This window comes from Ranitomeya variabilis, chromosome 5, assembly GCF_051348905.1.
Source record: "Ranitomeya variabilis isolate aRanVar5 chromosome 5, aRanVar5.hap1, whole genome shotgun sequence".
NCBI lineage: Eukaryota > Metazoa > Chordata > Amphibia > Anura > Dendrobatidae > Ranitomeya > Ranitomeya variabilis.
Window position 1 is genome coordinate 301,497,674 of NC_135236.1, and position 27,539 is coordinate 301,525,212.

At 40.9% G+C, this 27,539-nt stretch overlaps 1 protein-coding gene across 4 annotated transcripts in view; it reads right to left on the reverse strand.

The window, feature by feature from the left end:
* The window catches only part of SFMBT2 (Scm like with four mbt domains 2), a 284,729-nt gene that overhangs the window by 175,552 nt on the left and 81,638 nt on the right, over positions 1 to 27,539 (reverse strand). For all 4 annotated transcript variants that reach the window (XM_077264494.1, XM_077264491.1, XM_077264493.1 and 1 more), the window contains exon 2: positions 11,276 to 11,424. In XM_077264494.1, coding sequence (XP_077120609.1) covers positions 11,276 to 11,424 — 149 coding nt within the window. The remainder of the gene's footprint in view (positions 1 to 11,275; positions 11,425 to 27,539) is intronic.

The following is a 27,539-nucleotide window of genomic DNA, read 5'->3' on the forward strand; positions in this document are numbered from 1 at the left end:
TTGTCCAGGACTATAACATTGATGGCCTATCCTTAGGATAAGATATCAATGTCTGATCGGTAGGAGTGCGACATCCGACACACCTGCCAATTAGCTGTTCTCGGTGTTGGCCGGAATTGCTCAGTTACAGAGTTGCACCGTGCAGCACAGTCAACAAGATATTGGTCACGGTCGGGAACTGCGCATTCCCCTCTATTGACTTGAATAGGGGGTGGATGTGCAGTACCCAGTCGCAGCCACTATATTGTCAAAAGAGTTGCGATGTGCATCTCCGTAATTGAGCAGTTCTGACCGCAACCGACACCGGAAACAGCTGATCAGCAGTGGTGCCGGATGTCGCACTCCTACCGATCAGACATTGATATCTTATCCTAAGAATAGGCCATCAATGTTAGACTACCGGACAACTTCTTTAAAACAACTACACATAGGATTACCTCTACATGTAGATTTTAGAGCGCTTTTAGCAAATTGAAGAAATGCACTACAAAGCTGGGTTTTTACATAATTTTCTGTTAACAGCAATCAGTTTACCTTGACACTAACACACAATCTAATCAGTGTTCTAATATTTATTACATCCAAATTGAAATGGAAGATTTGGTTTCATTAAAAATCCAATCCTTCATCCCATTTCCATGTGGTAATAACATAATACAATTTGTGGTGGGATATAAATGTACATTAACGCGGCTTAGAAGAAGCATCTGAGAGATAATTGTTTCTACAAAGACTAATTCCAGTGCTGGAATAACTCCATTATATTTCAATTATGCAGCATAAATGAGATTTCCACAACAGTGCTATTACTTTATCTGAGTGTAATGATGAAGTGATAACTACAATACATTTCTGATGAGAACTCGTGTAGCTTCTGTCATTAATTGTACAATTATGCAAATATTTGTAGGGAAATGCTAATGTTCTTAAGGCAACAATTTACATAAGAATGAATAATATTAATATGTATTTTACCTTAAATTATTATCCAAATAGTCTCTTTAGTAAAGAGAGTGCAAGAATGGATGGGATGGGCTAATGGGAGAAAATCTGTGAGTACAACAGCAGGCACGAAATAAATCACCACCGACCCAGTCCCTCCAGCAAAGGACAGGAAAGACAATAACTATCCATAGTCCCACAGAAAACCTTGATTACACAGTTCAGTCACTTTTGGCTTATCGTAATAATCTTGGATTTCTTTTCCACTTGACCTTAGCTGATTTATTAGTCTCATAAACTTTATCTCTAGCTTAATCATTTACAAACATCTGTAAATAGTAACACTTGGTTATCATTTACACAGTTTAGTAGTTCCTTTAGGCCGGGAACACCCGTCTTTTCTTGTGAACATAATTGCAAAATAAAACTGTTATTTTCTGGACTTCAGGATTATATCATAAATTATATTTCTGTATTGCAGTGGATTTAGCTTTTCAGTGTCGCACTGAGAGGCCGACTAATAGGACTATTAGGCTTCAGGCAGTTCCTAGTAGGTTCACATAAATGGCACACATGGAGGCTTTGATTAGCAACCATTGGTGCTCCACAATCATTTGAAGGGGGATTGTTCTCCTTCCTCAGTCTTACCACTAAGATATTGCAGTCGCTTCACATTAATGCATCTAAGGTGTTAATCTCCTGGGATTGGCAGCTTCTACAGTCCGACGATGCAGCAGGATTTCGGCTGTAATATGTAGCTGACACCCACTGATGATGGTTCAGGCAAAACTCCAGTCCCAGTAGCATCACTGCCCAGTACATTCACTGTGAATTGCTGGAAGTATATGAGCCGCAAATGTGTACTGTAGGTTTAAGAAGTCCTCCCATGAAGATTTTATCAAAAAACAAGTGTATATGTGTTTGTAGTGTAGTGTGAGAATGTATTCATCTGCTGCTGCCTTCTCTGGTATCCAGCACCATTATACTCCTCTTCTCATCTTCTCAGTGATGTCACCGCTCAGCAGACTCTCCAGGTCACATTGTCCAGGAAGTTGTTTCTACCACACAAGTCTACGGAGCGTCAGAAAGAGGCTCCACAGATTTACATTATAAATTCCACTTCCGGGTCACGCATAGTGCAGCGTTATCCATAGGGTCTGCAGAGCGGTGACATCACTGAGAAGAGGAGCAGAACGGCGCAGTAGGAGAGCGTATTAATGCACATTTAACACACACATACTATATTACATACACATACACATGATTAGAGAAAAAAACTTCACGGGAGGGCTTCTTTAATGCAGTTTTTAGGCCTCATTCAGACATCAGTGATTTTTCACGTACACAGAAAAACGGTCCAGTTTCATCAGTGTTTTGGATGGAAATTTCATCAACTTTTGTCAATTTTTACCATCAGTGTTTCATCGGTGATTTTCATTAATAGATGAATTACAAAGCTTCTCTTATTTATTAAAATAATAATCATGTACAGCAGGCTGATTACACTCTGATGCCATCCATGTGCTGTCTGTGTTTCTCTCGAACCCCTTAGGCCATGTTCACACTTTGCGGCGTCCCTCTGCGGGTTCTCCCGCAGCGGAATTGATAAATCTGCAGGGCAAAACCTCTGCGGTTATCCCTGCAGATTTATCCCGGTTTGTTTTGCGATTTCCGCTGCGGGATTACTCCTATACTATTGATGCTGCATATGCAGCAATATGCAGCATCAATAGTAATGTTAAAAATAATAAAAATTGGTTATACTCACCCTCCGATGTCCGGATCTCCTCGGCGCTGCACGCGGCGCTCCGGTTCCAAAGATCCTGTGCGAGAAGGACCTTCGTGACGTCACGGTCATGTGACCCGGGCGTCATCACGGTCATGTGACCGCGACGTCACCGCAGGTCCTGTTCGCACAGCAACTCTGACCGGCCGGCCGCGTGCAGCGCTGAGAGGTGAGTATAACATGATTTTTTATTTTTATTCTTTTTTTTACCCCAAATATGGTTCCCAGGGCCTGGAGGAGAGTCTCCTCTCCTCCACCCCGGGTCCCACCCGCACATTAACCGCTTACTTCCCGCAACGTGGGCACAGCCCCATGCGGGAAGTAAGCGGTTCAATGCATTCCTATGGGTGCAGAATCACAGCGATTCTGCACAAAGTAGTGACATGCTGCGGGTTTTAAACCGCTGCGTTTCTGCACGGTTTTTCCCGCAGCATGTGCACAGCGGTTTGCGGTTTCCATAGGGTTTGCATGTAAATGGAAATGCTATGGAAACTGCTGCGGACCCGCAGCATCAAAATCGCCGCGGTTCCGCGGTAAAAACCGCAAAGTGTGAACATGGCCTTTGACTTATATGTGTGATTTAATCAGTAATAAAGTTCCTAAAGGAGTAAAAACATTGCGCTATCTAAGCGTAGTAAGATTTAATCACTTAAAAAGGTGAGTATAGGAAATTGCTCACCTGATGTGGTTGTGCAAACAGAGGCACAACTCCCACTTGAAGTATGGGAGTATTTGCAAAAGGCTGCTGCCCACCTGGTGAAGAGGGATTGGACCCTGAAACAGGAGTATCCCACAGCGTGGATGCCAGAATGGAGGACCAGGGAATGGCGCTGTCTTTGTCACCAAGAGAAATCAAGGTGCAGGATCTTCAGGTTGCTTGTAGGTAAAATTTTATTCAAACCGATATAAAACAAATAAAAACTATATACACAACGCGTTTTGGCTGTTTTTAGCTTTCTTCAGGTGTCCTCTATTCTGGCATGTGTGATTTAAAATGTGACTCCGATATAAAACAGCCATATGTTTGTGATTTTTTTTGTGGACATTTTTTGGAGTCATTAGTGGGTACATGTTCTATCCATGAAAATCACTGACAGAACACATGGTTCATGAACGTCTGAATGAGGACTTGTGGTTGTGGATATAATGTTCACATTAGTGCAAGTCTGTTGTTTATTTTTTTTTTTTATAACAAGTACGGTGCAATCTGTCACACTATTTCTTCCACGTAAAAAATGATGGAAACTTGATGGAGGACCCCATTATAAGTCAAAGGCTCCATCAGGATTCATTGAGAGCTAGTTACAAACAGAATTATCATACTGGTCAAGGTCCTACCTCCCAGGACCAGCCTCCATGGTCCCGAGTATGGAGCTAAATTTAGTTGGTTGCTGTAGGGGTAATGTGGAAATGATTTCTTTTTATCAATAAATAATTATTTGTCTTAAAGGACAAAACATAATCCTGAATATAAATAGGTAATTAACATTATGGAGAGAAATATACAACAAAGAAATTACACTGTAGAATATATTGAATATATCCTGACATAGAACCATAATAAAAATAAATATAGCCGAATACAATGTTGTAGAAATTTTGAAGGTCCTGCTCCTTAATTATGTCAATCGACTAAGCATTGTATCTAAAAATATTTCCTGAAATCCTTTAAAGTTTTTTAACGCTTGTTCCTGCTCAGCATGAATCTGCTGTGTTAGCAATTAGAAACTATCCTAAGTTGGTAGCTGCCAAGTTTCATTATCTTTAGCACGCCGTTCAGCAGATCCTTGAGGAATACATTTCAGAATGTACTATACAGAATAAACCGGACTCCCATGCTTCACTAGATAATAGTTTAAGCTGACAAATTAGATTGTAATCATTAAGTGGCATGGCATTTATTTCCCTATTTTCATTTTAAAGAGAAATCTTAATAGAAGCAATATTTCACAGTGGCATATTTGGCCTATTCACGGTTAATTAAGGAAAAAAATGAAACGCTTGGTGAAAAGTATAAAATGGCAGCTCATAAAAATTAAAAATATATGTGAACCTGAATCCACCTGCCTAATATTGCTTCCACTATTCCTGCCAGAACAGCCGATCATCGAGGTGCAGATACCACAAGACCTCTCAGGAGGTATGAGATATCGGTCAGGAAGACGTTAGGTTCATTAGTGTACCTCCAATTACATAGAAAAATGATTATAGTGCAGGAGTACACACAATAACTGGCTTTTTAAATCACATTCACTGACAAAGCTGCTGTTAAAGGTAACCTGTCAGGGAATTCAGGGGATTGACAGGTCTCTCTCTCTCCCTCGTGTATACATGGGGGGAGACCTGTCAATCACCTGCTGCAGTGCTGGGAGGAGCCGGCCTGGGGGTCCACCGGACTAGTCTGGGCTCTGGTCATCGAAGGATCTTCAAAATATATTTGAAATACTATAGCATTTCAGAGAATAAGATACCTGACGGCAATCAAGCAGCCATGCTGTGATATGACAATTTCACTTTACAGAGCAGCATAGGCCTGCTCATATCAGTACATATGGGATATAGAGCCTCCTGCTCTCTATACAGTGCTGGAAATTCAGATTTACAACTGGATATCGGAGCCTTGGAGATAAAGAACCGGACGATCATTAAAGTATCGCATAGACATGTGCAGGCCTGTGCTAATATCTAAAAGCAGATTTGTCAATGCGATTTATAAAACCCAACACAGTACATTCCTCTACATTATTCTCATTTTTCTACATACAAGGATGGAGCGCCCGCTAGGACCGTGGGATACTCGGGCCAGACACAGTTCTTAAAGAGGAAGGTCACGGCAGCGGTGACCCGGTCGTGACCCTGGGCGTTCAATTAAAGGGGATGAAGTGTAGTGGAAAATAAAGTCCATGGAGAAATGTTCTTGACGCCACCTGTGGTACTTGGCCAGGGATGGCCGACACTGCTTGAAGGGGACCACTGGGGCTGATGGTGTTGCAGCAAAGTTGGTATAGCTCCCCACAGGTAGAGCTTGGGGCTGATGGTGTTGCAGCAAAGTTGGTATAGCTCCCCACAGGTAGAGCTTGGGGCTGATGGTGTTGCAGCAAAGTTGGTATAGCTCCCCACAGGTAGAGCTTGGTCCCCCAGGGACCAGGACCCCCCGGTGCAGTTGGTAAGGGATGATAGATGGTGGGGTGAAGGACTGAGGGTGCAGGAAATAAATGGAGGACACGTGTTTCAGTTTCCTTTACCTTTTACTGGTGAAATTGCTGGTGAAATCCAGGGCACAGGTTACAGGTGTTAATGGGGTCTAGGCAGTCTGGAAGTATCTTGGGATCCACCTAGCCAGGTGGGTTTGGAAGCCTTCCTTTAGCTCTGTTCTCTCTGTCCCTTGCTGCCTGAAGCTTTACACAAGTTCCTCTTAGTGTCTGTTTCTCCTAACCTGTATGATTGACAGCATGAGCCTTTCATGGGCACTGTCTTCTCACTGGCAGCCCCAGGTGTCAGATGGGCCAGGAGACCTGCAATCTCCTGCCCTCCGGTTCTAGTTGCTGGGCATTTAGTATCCATACAACAACGGACTCCGGTGTCCAGTTTCTTGAGCGCTTATTCCTGGGAAGAGCTCAGCAACTGCTCCACTCCCAGTCTCTCTCCTCAAACGCTTCCTCTCCCTTCGCTGTCTCACATAGAAGTCCTAACCCCGCCTCCAGGCCAGAACTTATAGGGAAGCTACCCTGAACCCAGGTTTAGAGCTCCCCCTTCTGGTTCGGAGTGAGGAACGTGTTGTATGTTTGTTTTACCTGCCAAGGGGATCCATCTTTACTCCCAGGCATGACATCACACCCCCGTGACGAAGGCAATGCCATTGTGGCAACCGGACTCCTGGGGTGTCACAAGGAGGTACACTATTAAGTCTAGCAAGCTGTGAATTGGGACCTGTATGGATCTGGCTTGTATTCCAACACATCCTACATATGGTCAGTCAGATTTAAGTTTGGGGAATTTGGAAGTCAAGTCAACACCTTAAACTGTATGTCATGTTTTCCAAACCATTCCAGAACAATAAATAGATAAATGATATGTAAAGTTATACAAATAAAGATCATTCAATTGCCATAAGTTATTTTTCAGTAGTGTGAATACATGCCTATTAGTTATGAGTGAACATGCTCAGATAAGCTGCGGGGACTCGAATCGAACATATTTTTCAAACACAAGGAAGACACTCGGTTACCACCAGAGCATGCTCAGATAAAGCCTTATCCGAGCACGCGCGCTCATCGCTAATACCTATTTTTTCTCTGTGTGATTTATTTTTACATTATTCTTATATGAACTGCAATTTCCTTTACCTTGTCCTATTTTTGCTGGATAGATCGCACTGTCCTCATGGAAACAAAAAGATGAAACTGCTAACATGTACATTTTCTGTATAAATCTGCGGTACCTAATATAATCAGAAGCAAGTGTGTCTTCGCTAATGTCTTCTATTCTCCCATGGGTCACTGCACAACTACACTTCATTTGGTAATCTTTATATCACTGCCAAATTTATCTAATATAGTGCGACTTGTATCCTTTATTGTTAAACAGTTTAATTTATGCATATTCAATCTCCAATTTTCAGTTCTCTCTGAGCTAGTGGGTGGATATTAGCTGCTATGACACCTCTCTTACATAGCACACGGAGAAAGATTGATTCCTTTTCTTCTTTATCTGCAGCACACAGATAGAAGAAGCAGCACTGAAAACATTATGAAGCAGTACTGAGCTGTGTTACTGTGAATCTATCACTCAGGTGAAATACATTTACTAGATATTACAGCTCAATCTATTTGTGTCTGTCTGATCTCATTGTGCTAAGTGCTCCTCTCTCCTCCCTTCTCTACAGAGTTTATGATACTAGAGCGAGCTGGCTGCTCATCTTTCTTTGAGTTGTTTTTCAGAGTACATGATGAGCATAGGAGGCAGAGATAGGGAAAAAAGTGGCTAATAAGTGGAGAAAGAAGTTAATTTATCTAATAAGATACTGTTTATTACAATTTTTTATATTTATTTGAACTATTAATTAATGCAAAGTCTGTTGAAATGATAGATATGCCTTTTAAAGTTTCATCTGAAGTTTCAATTAAATTAGGAATCTCATGTATGCATTAACTTAGATGTCTAGTTGGGAGTCTAACTTAATTTTTAGGGTTTTGATTATTGTTCTTTTTATGTTAAAGGTTTTGTCTGAGGTTTAAATTAGGGATATGGAGTCTGGATTAACTTATGACTACAAAATTTAAGAACAATCATCACAAAAATGGGCACTTTAACACAGCAGAAGTGCCACAGTGGCTTTTTTAATCTATGGCACATAGAGTATTACATTCTAAACTTATTTTTTTTCTAGAACATATAGTATTATTATTATTATTTATTATTATAGCGCCATCTATTCCATGGTGCTTTACATGTGAGGGGGGCATACATAATAAAAACAAGTACAGTAATCTTAAACAGTATAAGTCATGACTGGTACAGGAGGAGAGAGAACCCTGCCCGCGATGGCTCACAATCTAGTATATATATATATATATATATATACGGTATATATAATATTTATATGTGTGTGTGTTTTGTGCAGTTGTAACAGCCACGACTCTCTGAAACAAGCAATGTAACCAAGTTTTCACACCGCTTTGTACTCGGAGTGCTTATGATGGAAAAGCTGGTTTACAGTGCTGGTGTAAGAGTGGCATGGCTGTTTCCAGCTTTTCAAAGCACAACACACGTAAAGAAAGAGTGGAGGAATGTAAGGAGACAAGTAGAATAATTGTAAGGGAATCAGATGACATTGAAAACAAGGCAAGGGTAAAGAGAGAATGTTAGTATAACACCACTAATTTGCTATAAAAATGGGCAGGCAATTGAACAAACTGAGGGAATAACTGATTAAAAAAAAAAACAGTCTTAGACAGATCCCAACATGGAAAAAGTCCAACAGCTTTCCTACTGTGTACTTGGAGACTGAGTGGATGTCCTATAACACTGTCTATGTAGGAGCTCGGAGCACAGCTGTAAGGACATGCACTCACTTCTTATAAACCATCCTGCCTTTCTGTAACTGCAGACTGATAGCAAATTGCTCAGAATGAAGACACCTAGTGACTAGAGGATAAGCGGATCTTTTAAAATTTGAATTTACTAACTTTGCCAAATTTTCCCCAAAATTAAGATTTGTGACTTAAAAATTTGTCCAAATCTCAATACTGAAAAGATTGTAATTGCTCATACAATACACATGGGAAGAGGAGAGAGAGAAAACTTTGCTGACCATAAGAGCTTACACTTTACAGGTGAAAGCGAGCTATGACCCCTCTGACCATAAGAACGTAAAGAGGTTGTCCACTACACTGATGCCCTAGCTTTAGGATAGGCCAAGATATTTGCAAACGCTGAATACATAAGGTCTAAACTGCATTTTTACTAGACTCTGCCTGCTTGTAGTGGTCGGGGCTTATTCTGCATTGTTCAAACCAATAGCCTGCTCGCTGATATATCAGCAGTGTAGGAAACATTGCTGGGCATGTTTTTTTTTTTTGCTAACTGCAAATCATATCTCAAAATGTTCAAATTTGGCTTAAAACAACAGTTTTCAGGAAACTCACCTCAAACATGATCCTCCATGGCTATATCCGCCCATGTCTACTAGAGACCATAATTGTATATTATTTTTCCCCTCAACATTTTTAGTAATGGAATTATATTACACTTTTGATAGTGACTTCATCAGCAGCTATCAATCGCAGCTTAATTAACTAATGTGTCTGAGAGAGATGATTAGTTCCCTGTCTTTAACAGCACTAAATACAGTACTCAGTCTAAGGCCAGGGTCACACTTGCGAGTGTGATGCGAGAAACTCGGGCGAGCCTCTCGCATCAATACCCGGCAGCACTCGGGACCGGAGTGTGCGGCTGAATGTATTTCTAGGCAGTTGAACACTCTGTTCCCGAGTGCCGGCGGCAGTGCTGGGTATTGATGCGAGAGACTCAACCAAGTTTCTTGCATCACACTCGCAGGTGTGACCCCGGCCTAAACACTGTGTCCCTGCATGTGGAAAAAACACCTCATTGTGTAAGTGGTTGCATGACATTAATTATTCTATGGCTGCTACAAGTTCAGTGAGGAAGTAGCCGTTACATTGGATCGTGTTATCTTTGATGCCCCAAGCCCAAAAAATAAAAGCATTAAATAAAAGTTCCCTAAAAATTTGTAAAAAGACTTTCCTACAACCAAAAAATAAAAGAAGTTAGAAAACAAACAAAACATATGGACCCATTGTCCCTGTGACACAACTTTACAACTCTATCACTAAAAAAAAAGTTTGTTTTCAGCCACTTCACGACATGCAACGTACATGTAAAGCTCAAGTCGGAAGTGGGTGTATGGGAACCCAACTCATACTCAGCAGATGATGGCGGTGTGTTACAGCCAGGACCTGCCTCTAACACTCCGCTCCACCCGCGATTATTAACCTGTTAACCACCGCTGTCAAACTCTGACCACAGCATTTAACGTGCCAGTATGGGGGTGCTTCATTCATTCACCCATGATGTAATTGCGGGGCGCCGATGAGTTGCTATAATAGACAAGGGGTCTGTTGAGCTCCTCTGACCTAGCCTGTGACCGAGCTTAAAAGGAGAGAGTGATTTTTACTATATATACAGCAATGCTGTGACATTGTTGTGTATAGCACAAGCGATCAGATGATCACATTTTCAGGTTCCCTAAGGGAAAAAAAAATAATAATAAATGAATAAATAAATGAAAATACACATTTGTGGTATTGTGACATTCAGAAAAGACTGATCTATTGAATTATAAAAATAATGAACCCGATTGGTAAATACCCTTAATGGAAAAAATTGAAAAATGACAAAATTGTGTGGTTTTTTTTGGTCATTGCAATACCACAAAAAATGCTGTAACAAGAGATCAAAATATCAAACCTATCCCAAAATGGTCTAAATAAAAACGTTGTCTCGCCCAGCAAAAAAACAAGCAATCACACAGCTCCAACGACAGAAAATGAAAACGTTATGGGTATTAGAAAACGGTTACACAAACCCAATATGTAATTTTTTTTGCAAATTTCTGATATTTTTTCACCACTAAAATAATTAAAAAAACTGGAAATTTTCTGGTATCGCCATAGTCTTACTGATGAACAGGATGTGTACATTGAAAAACAATTCAGGATTGGTTGGTTTTTTTTCACAGTTTCTTCGCACTTGAAATTCTTTTTCCTGTTTTTCAGCACACTATGTGGTAAAGAGAATAGTGTCTTTTAAAAGTAGAACTCATCCTGCAAATAACAAGCCCTCATATTTTTATGTGGACCAAAAAATAAAAAAGTTATGGATTTCTCAAGAAGGGAAGGAAAAAACAAAAAATGCAAAAACGGAAAATGGCCGCATCATGAAGGGGTTAAAATGTTTCTGAATAATTAGTATAAATGTCTGGCACAATAATGAATAACTCCATAAGTAATATCCTTATGAACTCACCTGATCCAAACAATTCTCTGCTGCCATTACTTGGGCTGTTCGATTTTTCCATATGTAGGTTTGTTTTGTCTTGGTTTCCTTGTATTGCGGGCCCCCTGGTCTCCATTGCTGACATTTCTTCTTCTAGATCATTATAGGAAATGCTGTGCCTAGATTAAAAAAAAGCACAATGATCTATGTTCTTCATTCATATAATATTATGTACAATATACAATGTTTTCTCATATGAAGTAACAGTAATATTAGTCATCATTTCGGCAGGTGCAAAGGAGCATATTTTCAGTCTGAGTGCGATCCATAAAACATCAGATCACACTCGGAGCAATGTTAGTCTATGGGGCTGTGCACATGTCCCATATGTTCATTAGTTAGAGGGTGATGCTCGGTACTAAAAGTATTTCTACTGGTGCTGCATTTTACGGAAGTTAAGATTTGAGTGTCCTCAGAGGTTGATACCTGTTAATGGCTAACTAAAAAGATGTGACAAACCACAAGCTTTCCGGACTACTACGGTCTCTTCAAAAAATGTCAAATTGATACTCATCTGACTCACATTTCACTCATAATATTCTCTGTGGACAACAACGAATCTTTTGGAATATGTTTCCTTATCATTCAAACGGATACACTCAGGAAACAGCAAAAACATGGTGTGAAACCAGCCTGGCCTGAGAGCCATCCTATAAAGCTTGTAGTACTTAATAAGAATCCCAATCGCATCCTGCACAATCACGCAGTAGTCACTTTTGGTATCATATTCTTGCAGAAAAGGAATGCCTCGGTGTCCAATTGTAGATACGATGCAAAGAAAGGGCACTCAGGCTTTCCCTGAGGCTCAGAGGAAGCGTAATTCTCAGGCGAAACGGCTGTCAGCCACATTTGCCTCCACATTCTGTTTAAGAAAACTGCAACAAAGTGATGAGTGCCCACCTTTCCTTTCATCATATCTAACATGTGCTGCGATGCTACAATGATGCTTCAGAATGTCAGCTTTGCATAATGGGATAAATTACCGTATTATTTGTTTTTTAATAACGCTTAAATGTTTAAATAATAAGAACACCGCTGCTAATATTAGTAATAATCCATGTAATGCTAAAGAATCTGTGCACTCCCTATGCCAATTACCTCCTGGTCAGGATATGACATGTCATTTCACAAGACAGTAAATGCACTGCTCAATCCAATCAGAAAACATTTCCACCTATGGCGCACATGGAAGGATGAAGAAACACTTTGCTGATTTATGTCCAAAAATAATCCCTCAGCTTTATCTACAAGAAAACCTCTCGTAATCAACTGACAGGATCACCACTGTTTGGTAACTGGACGAACCAGCCTATAATATGCTTATAAATCCCAGTCATTAAGTCTGTACTTTCCCGAGTAGACTTTACTAGAAACCAGCACTTCAGACTACACAGCCAGATCTGTACCAGGAAGCCATCAATACGCCAGTGTACACTGTGTACATAGATCATCACATTGGTTCGTTACAAGACATTAGCGGAATGGCGTGCTAACGAATATTTACTGTTCCCTCTGGAGTTTTAGAATACACGGTCTGTACATCAAATGTTCAGTGGAAATGAATGGATTCTGCTCATACAATAGGGCTATTTGTAACGCAAGCATTTCTCCTCTTGCTTTGCCGTCAAGGACAGAGAGTGTGGCTGCTCGGGGAGTTGTGCATTAACTCAGCAGCGCCCGATCCATCACCTTAAATTGAACTCAGGGGTACAAATATAAATACAACACGTTGTTAAGTGGCATCATATAAGGACTTGTGAAAGCTCTCGGTATTCTGACAAGGACACATCATTATGTGACGGAGCGCTACATGGATGAAAGCTGTGTGCATATCAGAGACGCTAAACTAAGCCAATATTGATGTTGGAAATAAGCTCATTATCCAGATCGCTGGGACACCCTGCTCTCCGTTATCAGCCATCTCTCTCTAAAAGCTCCCCGGTCTGAAATATTAAGTGCTACAGCCCACAACAATAATATATCTCAATCTCTCTCTATTATATATATCTATATACAGCTCTGGCAAAAATTAAGAGACCCCTGCAAAATGTTCAGTTTGTCTGATTTTTCTCTTTATAGGTATATTTTTGAGTAAAATGTAAATTGTTCTTTTATTCTATAAACTTCTGACAACATGTCTCCGAATTTCCAAGCAATACATTTTGTGTCTTTCTTCTGACAAAGAAAAATGGTCAAACCCCCCCCCCCCCCAGTGCTTTCAGACCTCAAACAATGCAAAGAAAACAAGTTCATAATCATTTAGAATCAACAATACTAATGTTTTAACTCAGGAAGAGTTCAGAAATCAATATTTTGTGGATTAACCATGATTTTTAATCACAGCTTTCATGCGTCTTGGCATGCTTTCCACCAGTCATTCACACTGCTTCTGGCACAAAATGTAAGCAGTTCTTCTTTGTTTGATGGCTTGTGACTATCCATCATCCTCTTGATTACATTCCAGGGGTTTTCAATGGGGTTCAGGTCTGGAGATTGGGCTGCCCATGACAGGGTTTTGATGTGGTGGTCTCTTCATTTTTGCCAGAGCTGTATATACACAACAATAAGATATCTAGATCTATATACTGTGTATATATATATATATATATATATATATATATATATATATATATATATATATATATATATATATATATATATATATATATATATATATATGTATATATTGGGGCCAAAATGTGATTGTCATGTGCAAGAATTATTCTTACAAAATCCTTAGCAGGCTTTCTGTATGGTCATAAAAGTCAAAACAACTGGATCACTCAAGAATTACTCAGCTGGTTCTACTTTTGCTCACCGAGGAAGCACTCATTTAAGGCTATGTGCACACGATGCGGATTTGCTGCGGATCCGCAGCGGATTTTTCCGCACAGAAACGCTGCAGATCCGCACTGTGATGTACAGTACAATGTTATTCAATGGGGAAAAAAAAGATGTGCAGATGGTGCAGAAAAATCAGTGCTGAATTGCTGCGGATTTCAAAGAAGTGCATATAGCCTTAAATAAGGGTATGTGCACACATTGCAGATTTCCTGCAGAACTGCAGCTTTTTTTCCGCACAGAAACGCTGCAGATCCGCAAGTGATTTACAGTACAATGTAAATCAATGTTAAAAAAAAAATGCTGTGCTGATGGTGCAGAAAAATCTGCACAGAAAACGCAGCAGATTCAAAAAAGGACCATGTCACTTCTTTGTGCAGATCTGCTGCGTTTCTGCACCCATTCCATTATAGAAATCTGCAGGGGGAATTACTGGTGTATTTATATATTTATTTACATAAATCAATAGTACATGTGCAAATAAGACATTTTGTAATATATCTTATCAAGAGAAATCTGCTTCTTTCTCCTTCTGGACTAATGATTCAGTCTTAAAACTTCTTAATTCCAAGAAGACAGATTTTCCCATTACGGAGAAAGGAGATGACAGCTGGTGCTCATAAAGTTCTATGGAGAACTAACTGTTTCAGGAAAACTTGCAGCAAAATGGGTGTGTCTGCTTATAGCTCCTTCCTCCTCCATAGAATTTTAAAAGCACCAACTGCCATTTCATATCTCGGTAATGTGATACATCTGACTTCACTGAAAATAGATTTTATCTGATAAAATATATCCTAAAGTTGTTTATTTTCATGTGTACTACTGATTTATGAACAATTAATAAAAAAAAGTTGGTTACTCTTAAAGATCACTTGTTATTAGTCAGTCTCAAATTCATTAGAAATAACTCCGAGATTCTGTAATTTTGCATGAAGTCCTACACGTGTTAAGTCACAAAACTTACCTAACGCCACAATTGGTAAGATAGTGGCCAAAAAAAGTTTTAAAAAAATAAAGTTCATAATTAAAGGATTACTGTTTATACTACCTGGATGTGGCCAAAAGAGTGCTGACCTTTGGGTGACTACAAAACACCTGCAGCAAGATTTGCTGGCAGCAGACACTGAGGTTTCAGTTTACATAGTAAGGCACATACTAACACTAAAGGTCTCCATGCCTGAATTAAAAGACATACACCTCTACTGCTGACCGATAAAAACAATGAGGAAAGTCCACTCTAATATAAATAAACCAAAGAAGTTTGGCGATTCTGTTCTGTGAAGTGACAAAACAAAACTCTAACTTTTCGTGCCTATGGATCAGCAGTGTGTCACAAAGAGGAAGAAGAAGCATACCCTAAAAAGAACACACTGCCATCAGTGAAGCATGGTGGTGGCACAGTGATGTCTATGGTGAAGCATGGAGATGGGTCAGTGAAACCCAAAGTGAAGCATGGTGGTGGCTCAGCATGTGCTGGGGTTGCTTCTCCTTCTCTGTCATGGGAAACCTGCAGCATGTGTAGGATAAGATGGATTAAATCAAATATCATGAATTCTAGGAGAAAAAGTCAGGCTTTTTTTGAGGGAAGCTGAAGCTTGGATGTGATTAGACCTTTCAGCAGGACAATGATACCAAGTATACATCATTGTCCACAAAGATTTGGTTTCTGCAAAGGTTCTGGAAGGTTCTAGAGTGACCTTCACAGTCACCCGATTTAAATCCCATGGAAAATTTTGGGTGGAATTTGAAGAAGGGGGTTACAGCACGCAAATGCAAGAATATAAGTGAACTGGAGGACATTGCCTATGAGAAACGGACTAAGGCTCCTCAGGAAAACTACCAGAAGTTGTTGTCTTACTGTGCGCCACATTTTCAGCAGATCAAAACAGCAAAGAGTGCTCACTTAGTATTAAAGGAATTTGTCATGAAGGAGTAGAATAATCCTGAGTCTGCCACAGTTATTACAAGTGACACTTTGCGATACATTTTGAGATACCACTTGTTATATTAGACATGTTGAGTTATTTAAATTGTTCTTGATTCATGGTTTAATTCCGACATCACAAAGTTTGAAGTGTTTGCAAATAAATCTAATTTGCAATGGCGGCTGAATAATTTTAACTGCATACTGTTGTCAATTTCAGATTAAATAGTGATACATGAACTCTGTGTATATGTGCTCCACTTACACTCCCATCAGTCAGAATAGTCTGTTATTAATACCGTGATTCTTAAAAGCTCCAACCAGCAATCTAACGTTTGTTGTCACCAACCAAGGTTAGATAATATTAGTAATGGCATATAATTGGTACTTGCAAATTGTCTGGAACCCACTCACATTAAATACCTTAACAAGCTTTGTTAATGCAGAATGACTTGACATACTCTTGATCCTATCACGTGACTATGTACAATTCCAATTACTTTCGGTGGCAGCAGACCTCCACTCATCAGTGAAAGCCGTGTTATTAATGAATATAAAGGTGCAATTAGTAGACATTAATCCTGTGAGGGACTGCACTTTTAATTAGTTTCTAATCAAAGCAGCATATGTTACGCGTTAAAATGTATGTGTTCCACTCCTTTAGTAGGACAATTAATGCAATGTTACAAGCTTGTGTACTGTTAGCAGACTCGGGCAGCGCTGCCAATATCAATAAAGATTGTGTTGACTTTACTGCCAGAGAATAGGTCCTGTGAGAAGCCTGGAGAAACGCAGCAACTGGAATTTCTGCTGTGCATTAGGAAATAGTCACATCGCGTCTCAGATGTGAGAGCCAGGGTTCACGAGCGCTCTTCAGTCTACAGAAACATAGCATTCATTTCTTCCTTCTGCCAAGTCACCTCTGGCTGTTAGCTTTCTTATCTAGATGAAAGTGACATTAAGTCAGTCAATCATCCACTGCTTCCAGGGGAAATGATCATTTACTCAAGAATATTCCAATCTGAAAGAGAATGCACCTAACCATCGCAACGCAATTATTGCTTTCGGGAAACTACAAATGTTAGGACATTTAAGGTGTGGAGGGGCCCCTCCTGTCTAAGGGGATCATCATCTCGGGCTATGTTATTTCTGCTTTCTAGTGGCTTACTGTAATTGTATGTTGGTTTGTAACACTGGGCTGAAATTATAGTTTATGCAATTTATTACCTGCTAAAATATAAAATTAATCTGCCTATATTGGTGGGTGTGTATCCTGTGCTAGGTATTTATGTATTGCTGTGAACCGAATTTGTTATTAGTAACATGACATATTGGCCGCCATATTTGGAGCAGATGGTATGATGTGAGACACATCTTACTACATTTTTTTAACATCTGCTACCCACTGTAACTTATGGCAATTATTGGCAAAATTTATGCCATTTCCGCGAGTCAGCATTTGCTTCCCATTTATACTACACGTGCCTTTTTTAAAAATGATGATAGCATTGTAAAATTTAAGAAAAATGGAAAAGGAAAATAGGCAAAGGACAACAATTTTTAGTTAATAAAAAACTGACATGAGTAGCTAAACAAATCTAACCCTATAAATATATTTTGTATTCCAACCATCATTGTATATACTGATGAAACAATGAACATGATAAATTGACATCTGGATGGTGGCAATGCCCTTTCCAAAAAGGTGTGTCCTTGAAGGGAAACTATCATCAAAAAATTACCTTTTGTTTAAAGGGAACCTGTCACCCCCAAAATCGAAGGTGAGCTAAGCCCACCAGCATCAGAAGCTTATCTACAGCATTCTGTAATGCTGTAGATAAGCCCCCGATGTTACCTGAAAGATGAGAAAAAGAGGTTAGAATATACTCACCCGGGGGCGATCCGATCCGATGGGCGTCGCAGTCCGGTCCGGGGCCTCCTGTTGTGAAATTGGATTTTGGGCTCCCCCGGTGGCCACTGGTGGAATTGAACTGGTATGCATCATCCCCTCTGTTCACCTGTTTCCATCAGGATGTGGGAGTCGCTATTTAACCTTGCTCCTCTGTCACTTCCATGCCGGTCAACATTGTAATCAGAAGCCTTTCTGTGCATGTTCCTGCTGCTAGACAACTCCCAGTTAAGTTGGACTTTAGTCCTTGTTTGTTTTTGCATTTTGTTCCAGTTCACAGCTGTAGTTTCGTTTCTGTGTCTGGAAAGCTCTTGTGATCTGAAATTGCCACTCTGATGTTATGAGTTAATACTAGAGTCTTAAAGTAATTTCAGGATGGTATTTTGATAGGGTTTTCAGCTGACCATGAAAGTGCCCTTTCTGTCTTCCTGCTATCTAGTAAGCGGACCTCAATTTTGCTAAACCTATTTTCATACTACGTTTGTCATTTCATCTAAAATCACCGCCAATATATGTGGGGGCCTCTGTCTGCCTATCGGGGAAATTTCTCTAGAGGTGAGCCAGGACTATATTTTCCTCTGCCAGGATTAGTTAGTCCTCCGGCCGGCGCTGGGCGTCTAGGGATAAAACGCAGGCAACGCTACCCGGCTACTGTTAGTTGTGCGGCAGGTTTAGTTCATGGTCAGTTTAGTTTCCATCCTTCCAAGAGCTAGTACGTATGTTTGCTGGGCTATGTTCTCTTGCCATTGAGAACCATAACAGTTTGACCGGCCACAAAAAGGGTTAAATTAATTGACAGAGAAAGGAGAGAAAAGAGAAGTCTGCTGAAGATTTTTTTTTTTTTCCCCTTCCCTTCAGTTCTGAGTTTGCTTGTAATTGAATCTCTTGCAAGTCTGCCTATATTGCAGCCTTTCTCTCTCTCTCTCTCCTTCTAATCCTGGAATGGCTCTGTGTTCACCTGTTTAAAATGGATATTCAGAGTTTAGCTGCAGGTTTGAATAATCTCACCACGAAAGTTCAAAATTTACAAGATTTTGTTGTTCATGTTCCTATATCTGAACCTAGAATTCCTTTGCCTGAATTTTTCTCGGGGAATAGATCATGCTTTCAAAATTTCAAAAATAATTGCAAGTTGTTTTTGTCCCTGAAATCTCGCTCTGCTGGAGATCCTGCTCAGCAGGTCAGGATTGTGATATCCTTGCTCCGGGGCGACCCTCAGGATTGGGCTTTTGCATTGGCTCCAGGGGATCCTGCGTTGCTCAATGTGGATGCGTTTTTTTTGGCCTTGGGGTTGCTTTATGAGGAACCTCAGTTAGAGCTTCAGGCGGAAAAGGCCTTGATGTCCCTATCTCAGGGGCAAGACGAAGCTGAAATATACTGCCAGAAATTCCGTAAATGGGCTGTGCTTACTCAGTGGAATGAGTGCGCCCTGGCGGCGAATTTCAGAGAGGGTCTCTCTGATGCCATTAAGGATGTTATGGTGGGGTTCCCTGTGCCTGCGGGTCTGAATGAGTCCATGACAATGGCTATCCAGATCGATAGGCGTCTGCGGGAGCGCAAACCTGTGCACCATTTGGCGGTGTCTACTGAGAAGACGCCAGAGAATATGCAATGTGATAGAATTCTGTCCAGAAGTGAACGGCAGAATTTAAGACAAAAAGATGGGTTGTGCTTCTATTGCGGTGATTCAACTCATGTTATATCAGCATGCTCTAAGCGTACTAAGAAGCTTGATAAGTCTGTTTCAATTGGCACTTTACAGTCTAAGTTTATTCTATCTGTGACCCTGATTTGTTCTTTATCATCTATTACCGCGGATGCCTATGTCGACTCTGGCGCCGCTTTGAGTCTTATGGATTGGTCCTTTGCCAAACGCTGTGGGTATGATTTGGAGCCTCTTGAAACTCCTATACCCCTGAAGGGGATTGACTCCACCCCATTGGCTAGTAATAAACCACAATACTGGACACAAGTAACTATGCGGATTAATCCGGATCACCAGGAGATTATTCGCTTTCTTGTGCTGTATAACCTACATGATGTGTTGGTGCTTGGATTGCCATGGCTGCAATCTCATAACCCAGTCCTTGACTGGAAAGCTATGTCTGTGTTAAGCTGGGGATGTAAGGGGACGCATGGGGACGTACCTGTGGTTTCCATTTCATCATCTATTCCCTCTGAGATTCCTGAATTCTTGACTGAATATCGTGACGTTTTTGAAGAACCTAAGCTTGGTTCATTACCTCCGCACCGGGAGTGCGATTGTGCCATAGATTTGATTCCGGGTAGTAAATACCCTAAGGGTCGTTTATTTAATCTGTCTGTGCCTGAACATGCTGCTATGCGAGAATATATAAAGGAGTCCTTGGAAAAGGGACATATTCGTCCTTCGTCATCTCCCTTAGGAGCCGGTTTTTTCTTTGTGGCTAAGAAAGATGGCTCTTTGAGACCGTGTATTGATTATCGGCTTTTGAATAAAATCACGGTTAAATATCAATATCCGTTGCCACTGCTGACTGATTTGTTTGCTCGCATAAAGGGGGCCAAGTGGTTCTCTAAGATAGATCTCCGTGGGGCGTATAATTTGGTGCGAATTAAGCAGGGGGATGAGTGGAAGACCGCATTTAATACGCCCGAGGGCCACTTTGAGTATTTGGTGATGCCTTTTGGTCTTTCAAATGCCCCTTCGGTCTTTCAGTCCTTTATGCATGACATTTTCCGTGATTGTTTGGATAAATTTATGATTGTGTGTCTGGATGATATTTAGATTTTTTCGGATGACTGGGACTCTCATGTCCAGCAGGTCAGGAGGGTTTTTCAGGTTTTGCGGTCTAATTCCTTGTGTGTGAAGGGTTCTAAGTGCGTTTTTGGGGTTCAAAAGATTTCCTTTTTGGGATATATTTTTTCCCCCTCTTCCATCGAGATGGATCCTGTCAAGGTTCAGGCTATTTGTGATTGGACGCAACCCTCTTCTCTTAGGAGTCTTCAGAAATTTTTGGGCTTTGCTAACTTTTATCGTCGATTTATTGCTGGTTTTTCTGATGTTGTTGAACCATTGACTGATTTGACTAAGAAGGGTGCTGATGTTGCTGATTGGTCCCCTGCTGCTGTGGAGGCCTTTCGGGAGCTTAAGCGCCGCTTTTCTTCCGCCCCTGTGTTGCGTCAGCCTGATGTTGCTCTTCCTTTTCAGGTTGAGGTCGACGCTTCTGAAATCGGAGCTGGGGCAGTTTTGTCGCAGAGAAGTTCCGATTGTTCCGTGATGAGACCTTGTGCCTTTTTCTCGCGTAAATTTTCGCCCGCCGAGCGGAATTATGATGTTGGGAATCGGGAGCTTTTGGCCATGAAGTGGGCTTTTGAGGAGTGGCGTCATTGGCTTGAGGGGGCTAGACATCAGGTGGTGGTATTGACTGACCACAAAAATCTAATTTATCTTGAGTCCGCCAGATGCCTGAATCCTAGACAGGCGCACTGGTCGTTGTTTTTCTCTCGGTTTAATTTTGTGGTGTCCTACCTGCCGGGTTCTAAGAATGTTAAGGCGGATGCCCTTTCTAGGAGTTTTGAGCCTGACTCCCCTGGTAACTCTGAACCTACAGGTATCCTTAGGGATGGAGTGATATTGTCTGCCGTTTCTCCAGACCTGCGGCGGGCCTTGCAGGAGTTTCAGGCGGATAGACCTGATCGTTGCCCACCTGGTAGACTGTTTGTTCCTGATGATTGGACCAGTAAAGTCATTTCTGAGGTTCATTCTTCTGCGTTGACAGGTCATCCTGGAATCTTTGGTACCAGGGATTTGGTGGCAAGGTCCTTCTGGTGGCCTTCCCTGTCTCGAGATGTGCGAGGCTTTGTGCAGTCTTGTGACGTTTGTGCTCGGGCCAAGCCTTGTTGTTCTCGGGCTAGTGGATTGTTGTTGCCCTTGCCTATCCCGAAGAGGCCCTGGACGCACATCTCGATGGATTTTATTTCGGATCTTCCTGTTTCTCAGAAGATGTCTGTCATCTGGGTGGTGTGTGACCGTTTCTCTAAGATGGTCCATTTGGTTCCCCTGCCTAAGTTGCCTTCTTCTTCCGAGTTGGTTCCTCTGTTTTTTCAAAATGTGGTCCGTTTGCATGGTATTCCGGAGAATATCGTTTCTGACAGAGGAACCCAATTCGTGTCTAGATTTTGGCGAGCATTCTGTGCTAGGATGGGCATAGATTTGTCTTTCTCGTCTGCTTTCCATCCTCAGACTAATGGCCAGACCGAGCGGACGAATCAGACCTTGGAGACATATTTGAGGTGTTTTGTGTCTGCAGATCAGGATGATTGGGTTGCTTTTTTGCCTTTAGCGGAGTTTGCCCTCAATAATCGGGCCAGCTCTGCCACCTTGGTGTCTCCTTTTTTCTGTAATTCGGGGTTTCATCCTCGATTTTCTTCTGGTCAGGTGGAATCTTCGGATTGTCCTGGAGTGGATGCTGTGGTGGAGAGGTTGCATCAGATTTGGGGGCAGGTAGTGGACAATTTGAAGTTGTCCCAGGAGAAGACTCAGCTTTTTGCCAACCGCCGGCGTCGGGTTGGTCCTCGGCTTTGTGTTGGGGACTTGGTGTGGTTGTCTTCTCGTTTTGTCCCTATGAGGGTTTCTTCTCCTAAGTTTAAGCCTCGGTTCATCGGCCCGTACAAGATATTGGAGATTCTTAACCCTGTGTCCTTCCGTTTGGACCTCCCTGCATCTTTTTCTATTCATAATGTTTTTCATCGGTCATTGTTGCGCAGGTATGAGGTACCGGTTGTGCCTTCCGTTGAGCCTCCTGCTCCGGTGTTGGTTGAGGGCGAGTTGGAGTACGTTGTGGAAAAAATCTTGGACTCCCGTGTTTCCAGACGGAAACTCCAGTATCTGGTCAAATGGAAGGGATACGGTCAGGAGGATAATTCTTGGGTGACTGCCTCTGATGTTCATGCCTCCGATCTGGTCCGTGCCTTTCATAGGGCTCATCCTGATCGCCCTGGTGGTTCTGGTGAGGGTTCGGTGCCCCCTCCTTGAGGGGGGGGTACTGTTGTGAAATTGGATTTTGGGCTCCCCCGGTGGCCACTGGTGGAATTGAACTGGTATGCATCATCCCCTCTGTTCACCTGTTTCCATCAGGATGTGGGAGTCGCTATTTAACCTTGCTCCTCTGTCACTTCCATGCCGGTCAACATTGTAATCAGAAGTCTTTCTGTGCATGTTCCTGCTGCTAGACAACTCCCAGTTAAGTTGGACTTTAGTCCTCGTTTGTTTTTGCATTTTGTTCCAGTTCACAGCTGTAGTTTCGTTTCTGTGTCTGGAAAGCTCTTGTGATCTGAAATTGCCACTCTGATGTTATGAGTTAATACTAGAGTCTTAAAGTAATTTCAGGATGGTATTTTGATAGGGTTTTCAGCTGACCATGAAAGTGCCCTTTCTGTCTTCCTGCTATCTAGTAAGCGGACCTCAATTTTGCTAAACCTATTTTCATACTACGTTTGTCATTTCATCTAAAATCACCGCCAATATATGTGGGGGCCTCTGTCTGCCTATCGGGGAAATTTCTCTAGAGGTGAGCCAGGACTATATTTTCCTCTGCCAGGATTAGTTAGTCCTCCGGCCGGCGCTGGGCGTCTAGGGATAAAACGCAGGCAACGCTACCCGGCTACTGTTAGTTGTGCGGCAGGTTTAGTTCATGGTCAGTTTAGTTTCCATCCTTCCAAGAGCTAGTACGTATGTTTGCTGGGCTATGTTCTCTTGCCATTGAGAACCATAACAGCCTCCCATCTTCATAGGATGACATCCTCTTCTTGTCTTCACGCTGAGGCTCTGGCGCAGGCATACTCTGTCAGGCCTTGTGAGGGCAGAGCAAAGTACTGCAGTGTGCAGGTGCCGGGCCTCGCTGACCTTTTTCGATGCCTGCGCCCTACAGTATTTTGCTCTGCCCTCAACAGGGCAGACAAAGTACGCCTGCGCCAGAGCCGCAGCGTGAAGACAAGAAGATGGCTGTTCAGTCAGTTTTTCTATATTTACTATGTATTGCTTTTTCTGACTTGAACGCCCCGCCCTTCACCATGCTGTGATTTTAATTACATCCAAACACAGTTGGTTCTAACCTCCTCTATAAATACAGGCTTTACCATTTTATTAGCCATAGGTAAGTGTTCACACTAGGCAGACAGGTTAGTTACCCATTCGATCTGAGATTACCTTGACGTTTGGTGAATGGGCTCACAACATTTGGCCAAATTTTGTGCTAAAAATCTCATGTGTTTTTTCATAAATTTCACAAGCCATTATGCTGTTCACATTTCATGTATTGCACATTTCCTTGCTTTAGCACAATAAACTTGAGTGCAGCCATTATCTATTTGCTAGACAAGAAGAGGATGTCATCCTATGAAGATGGGAGGCCCCGGACCGCACTGCAACGTCCATCGGACTGGACCACAGCAGGACCGCCCCTGGGTGAGTATAATCTAACCTCTTTTTCTCATCTTTCAGGATACATCGGGGGCTTATCTACAGCATTACAGAATGCTGTAGATAAGCCCCTGATGCCAGTGGGCTTAGCTCACCTTCGATTTTGGGGGTGACAGGTTCCCTTTAAATCAACATTTTTTTTTCCACATCACAATCAGTAATTAAATCAAAATTACAAAGTAGTGTTGTGCTGAACCTCTGTTATTCCTCTTTTACAAGCTGAGACTATGACCCTCTCCAATGAGTGTTAACAGTATCAGATTATAAAAGGGAAACTATCACCAGAAAATAACCTATTCTTATCAATTTTTTGTGTTCCATGTATTTTTAATGTCTGTTTTTTTCATATCACAAGCTTTGCTAAAAAAATTTAATTAGTAATGCTGCAATTTTTCACATTGGCAACTGGGGCAGTTTTAGTCTCTAACTTCTTTTTTGTTTCAGGAAACAACACATGTACATAGCCAATATATTCAGACCCCAGACATATCTTTTATAATGAAGCATCTAATGAGCCTGTACAAATCTCATTATGTAGGGAGGGGAGCTTTGCCAATTGTGACTGGTGGACCCTGTGTTGTCAGCTGTGATAGAGGTGTTACTAGTAGAGATGAGTGAACATCGTCAGCTCCCTCATTTCACAAGCTATAGCGCTTACCAAAGAAGCTGCATCAGGAACCTGGATACCAGGATCGCTCCCGATAATCAGCTGTTCAGCATCGCAGCTGCATGTGTCGTGGCTGTGTGACAGTCATAATACATGCATGAAGAGCCTGTGTGTTGGGACTGTCATACAGCCGCAACACATGCAGCTGTGGCACTGAACAGTTCATTATCAGGAGCGCGCCAAGTATCCGAGTTCCTGATGCAGCTTCTTCAGTAAGCGCTATACTTGCCGAATAAGGAGGGAGCCGACGATGTTCACTCTTCTCTAGTTACTAGTCATTGAAATCCTGCCTCTGATAAGGAACCTTGCTGTAAAATCTTCTGGAAAGGAGAGGAAACATGAGCCCAAGAAAGCCCCAGTGGTACAGCACAACACTATATATACGAAATGAAGCTCCAAAATGGTTATATCATGGCTGATTAGTTTTTTTTAAACCTAGCATGTTATGCATATTATATGTAATGAAAAGAAAAGTGAGAAACAATTATGTAACATTGAATTCAATGGGTGCACCTTCATTTTAATACACAATCGTGGATCTCCAAAGCACAAAAAGATCCAGGTTAACATACTTTTACAAAATATTGTAGGTTGTACTTGTTTGTTCAGATATTGTACCTTAATTTCCGAGTTGTTTTAGCATTTCTCTAAAGCACAATATGTCCTTTCTATTTTCTATATAACTAGCGTACTCCCATTCTGCGGCAGTCTGCCCCAAAATTGTTTTCCAATTTCAGCCTTTGGCAGCTTCTACTCTGGTTATATTTCCATCTTTAAAATTGGTTCTTTGAAAAACTTACTGAAGTTCATCTATACATACTTCTTTATATCACGTCATAAAGAAGTGAATTAGTTTGCATATTTCCCAGACTTTTGAAGAGAACACTTCAAACGCAATGTGTGGACACAGCATAGATGCTGAAAAAAGTACTGATTTGTGTAAGAAATTTCCTCCTAGAGAAGACATCTGACAGCACTTGGCACGTGACTTGTAATTAGAATTTCAAAAGAGATGAACTTTAAAAAGAAAAAAAATAATTACGGTGTTTCTGACTTTTGATATTAATCTGCGTCTAACTAATAACAGATTCTAAATATTATTATGATGCTGGCATTTTGCAGAGTAGACACAATTAATCAAAGGATGATCAGACCAACCCATTCCCTGACATTTTTATGTAGACTTTATCTGCAAAAGATAAAATGAATTTTATTCTAGATTCGGGAAAGAAAGATGATTGAAAAAAAGAGGCTTGATCTTGGCATTCAACTAATAGTAAAGATCTACAGAGATGGCAGGATTAAATTCTACCTGTTACTGGAAATTTACATCTCCTGATAAAAAATAATACACATATTTAATGTGGCTTCCATAAATGGATTGGGTTTTTCTTTTTACATTTTTTCCTCTTTAAATCTTTTACACTATAAACTTCTCTGTCTTCCTGGACCATGAGAATATGAGGAATATTAGTCAAGTCATTAGGACATTAAGCCATGAAATCACTGGATAACAGTTGTAGAGCCTTGATATATTCTCCATTACCAATATTCTAGTTAATACACCAAAAGTAATAGACAATGCCTTAATCGAATGACAAAGAAATTGTCCTCGATCAAAATCTTTGTTTAATTCTTCTCTTCTACTTTTTTCTTCAGAAAAAGTTTCACTCTTATCAGCAGGGTGCATTTGGTCAGCCATATTAGAGACAATATTTTTTTTTTACATAGTCTTTACATTTTATTTTAAAAAAAGAACAAGATATTTTCTATATACCGTACCCTTGGGAAGCTTCAATTAGTGTGAGTTATGATTTCTATGTGATAATTCATATGATCCACACTAGATCATAGTGACAAGTAGTCCATAATTAAAAATACAATGTGCCATAGTATGCGGAAAGACGACAACCAGAATTTTACTGGTAAGTACCGTATGTTAGAAAGTTTGTTGTTCTTTTCATATGAGGGAGTTAAAGAGGATTTGTATGGATTAGCTAAGACAACTTTTAGGGGTTGCGTCCTTGGGGACTCATATTATATTATATTATATTTTTAAATAATTCAGAAAAAAAAGTATAGGGCACTCACCATGGCAGCTTGAATGAAAAGTCCTTTATTTCATGACTTTCATTAGATGGTAAGGTGCAGAGTTGTGTGGGATATATTATATTTTTCTTTTCACCATAGATTTTAACTATGTAATCATTAAGTTGAAAAATCACCAGCAAATTTGTCTTTGAGTTGACCTTCTCTGTTACATTGCTATTTGCTATTATCAACTTTATATTAGTTATTTCTTTTAATAAAAAAAGCTGGGTGACACACAATATGACCACTATTACAGGTCTCACAGGGACTTCAGACCAATTTTCCCCAAATTTTGGAATGATAAAGGCAAATAATAGACAGGGAAGAGGGACATGGAGT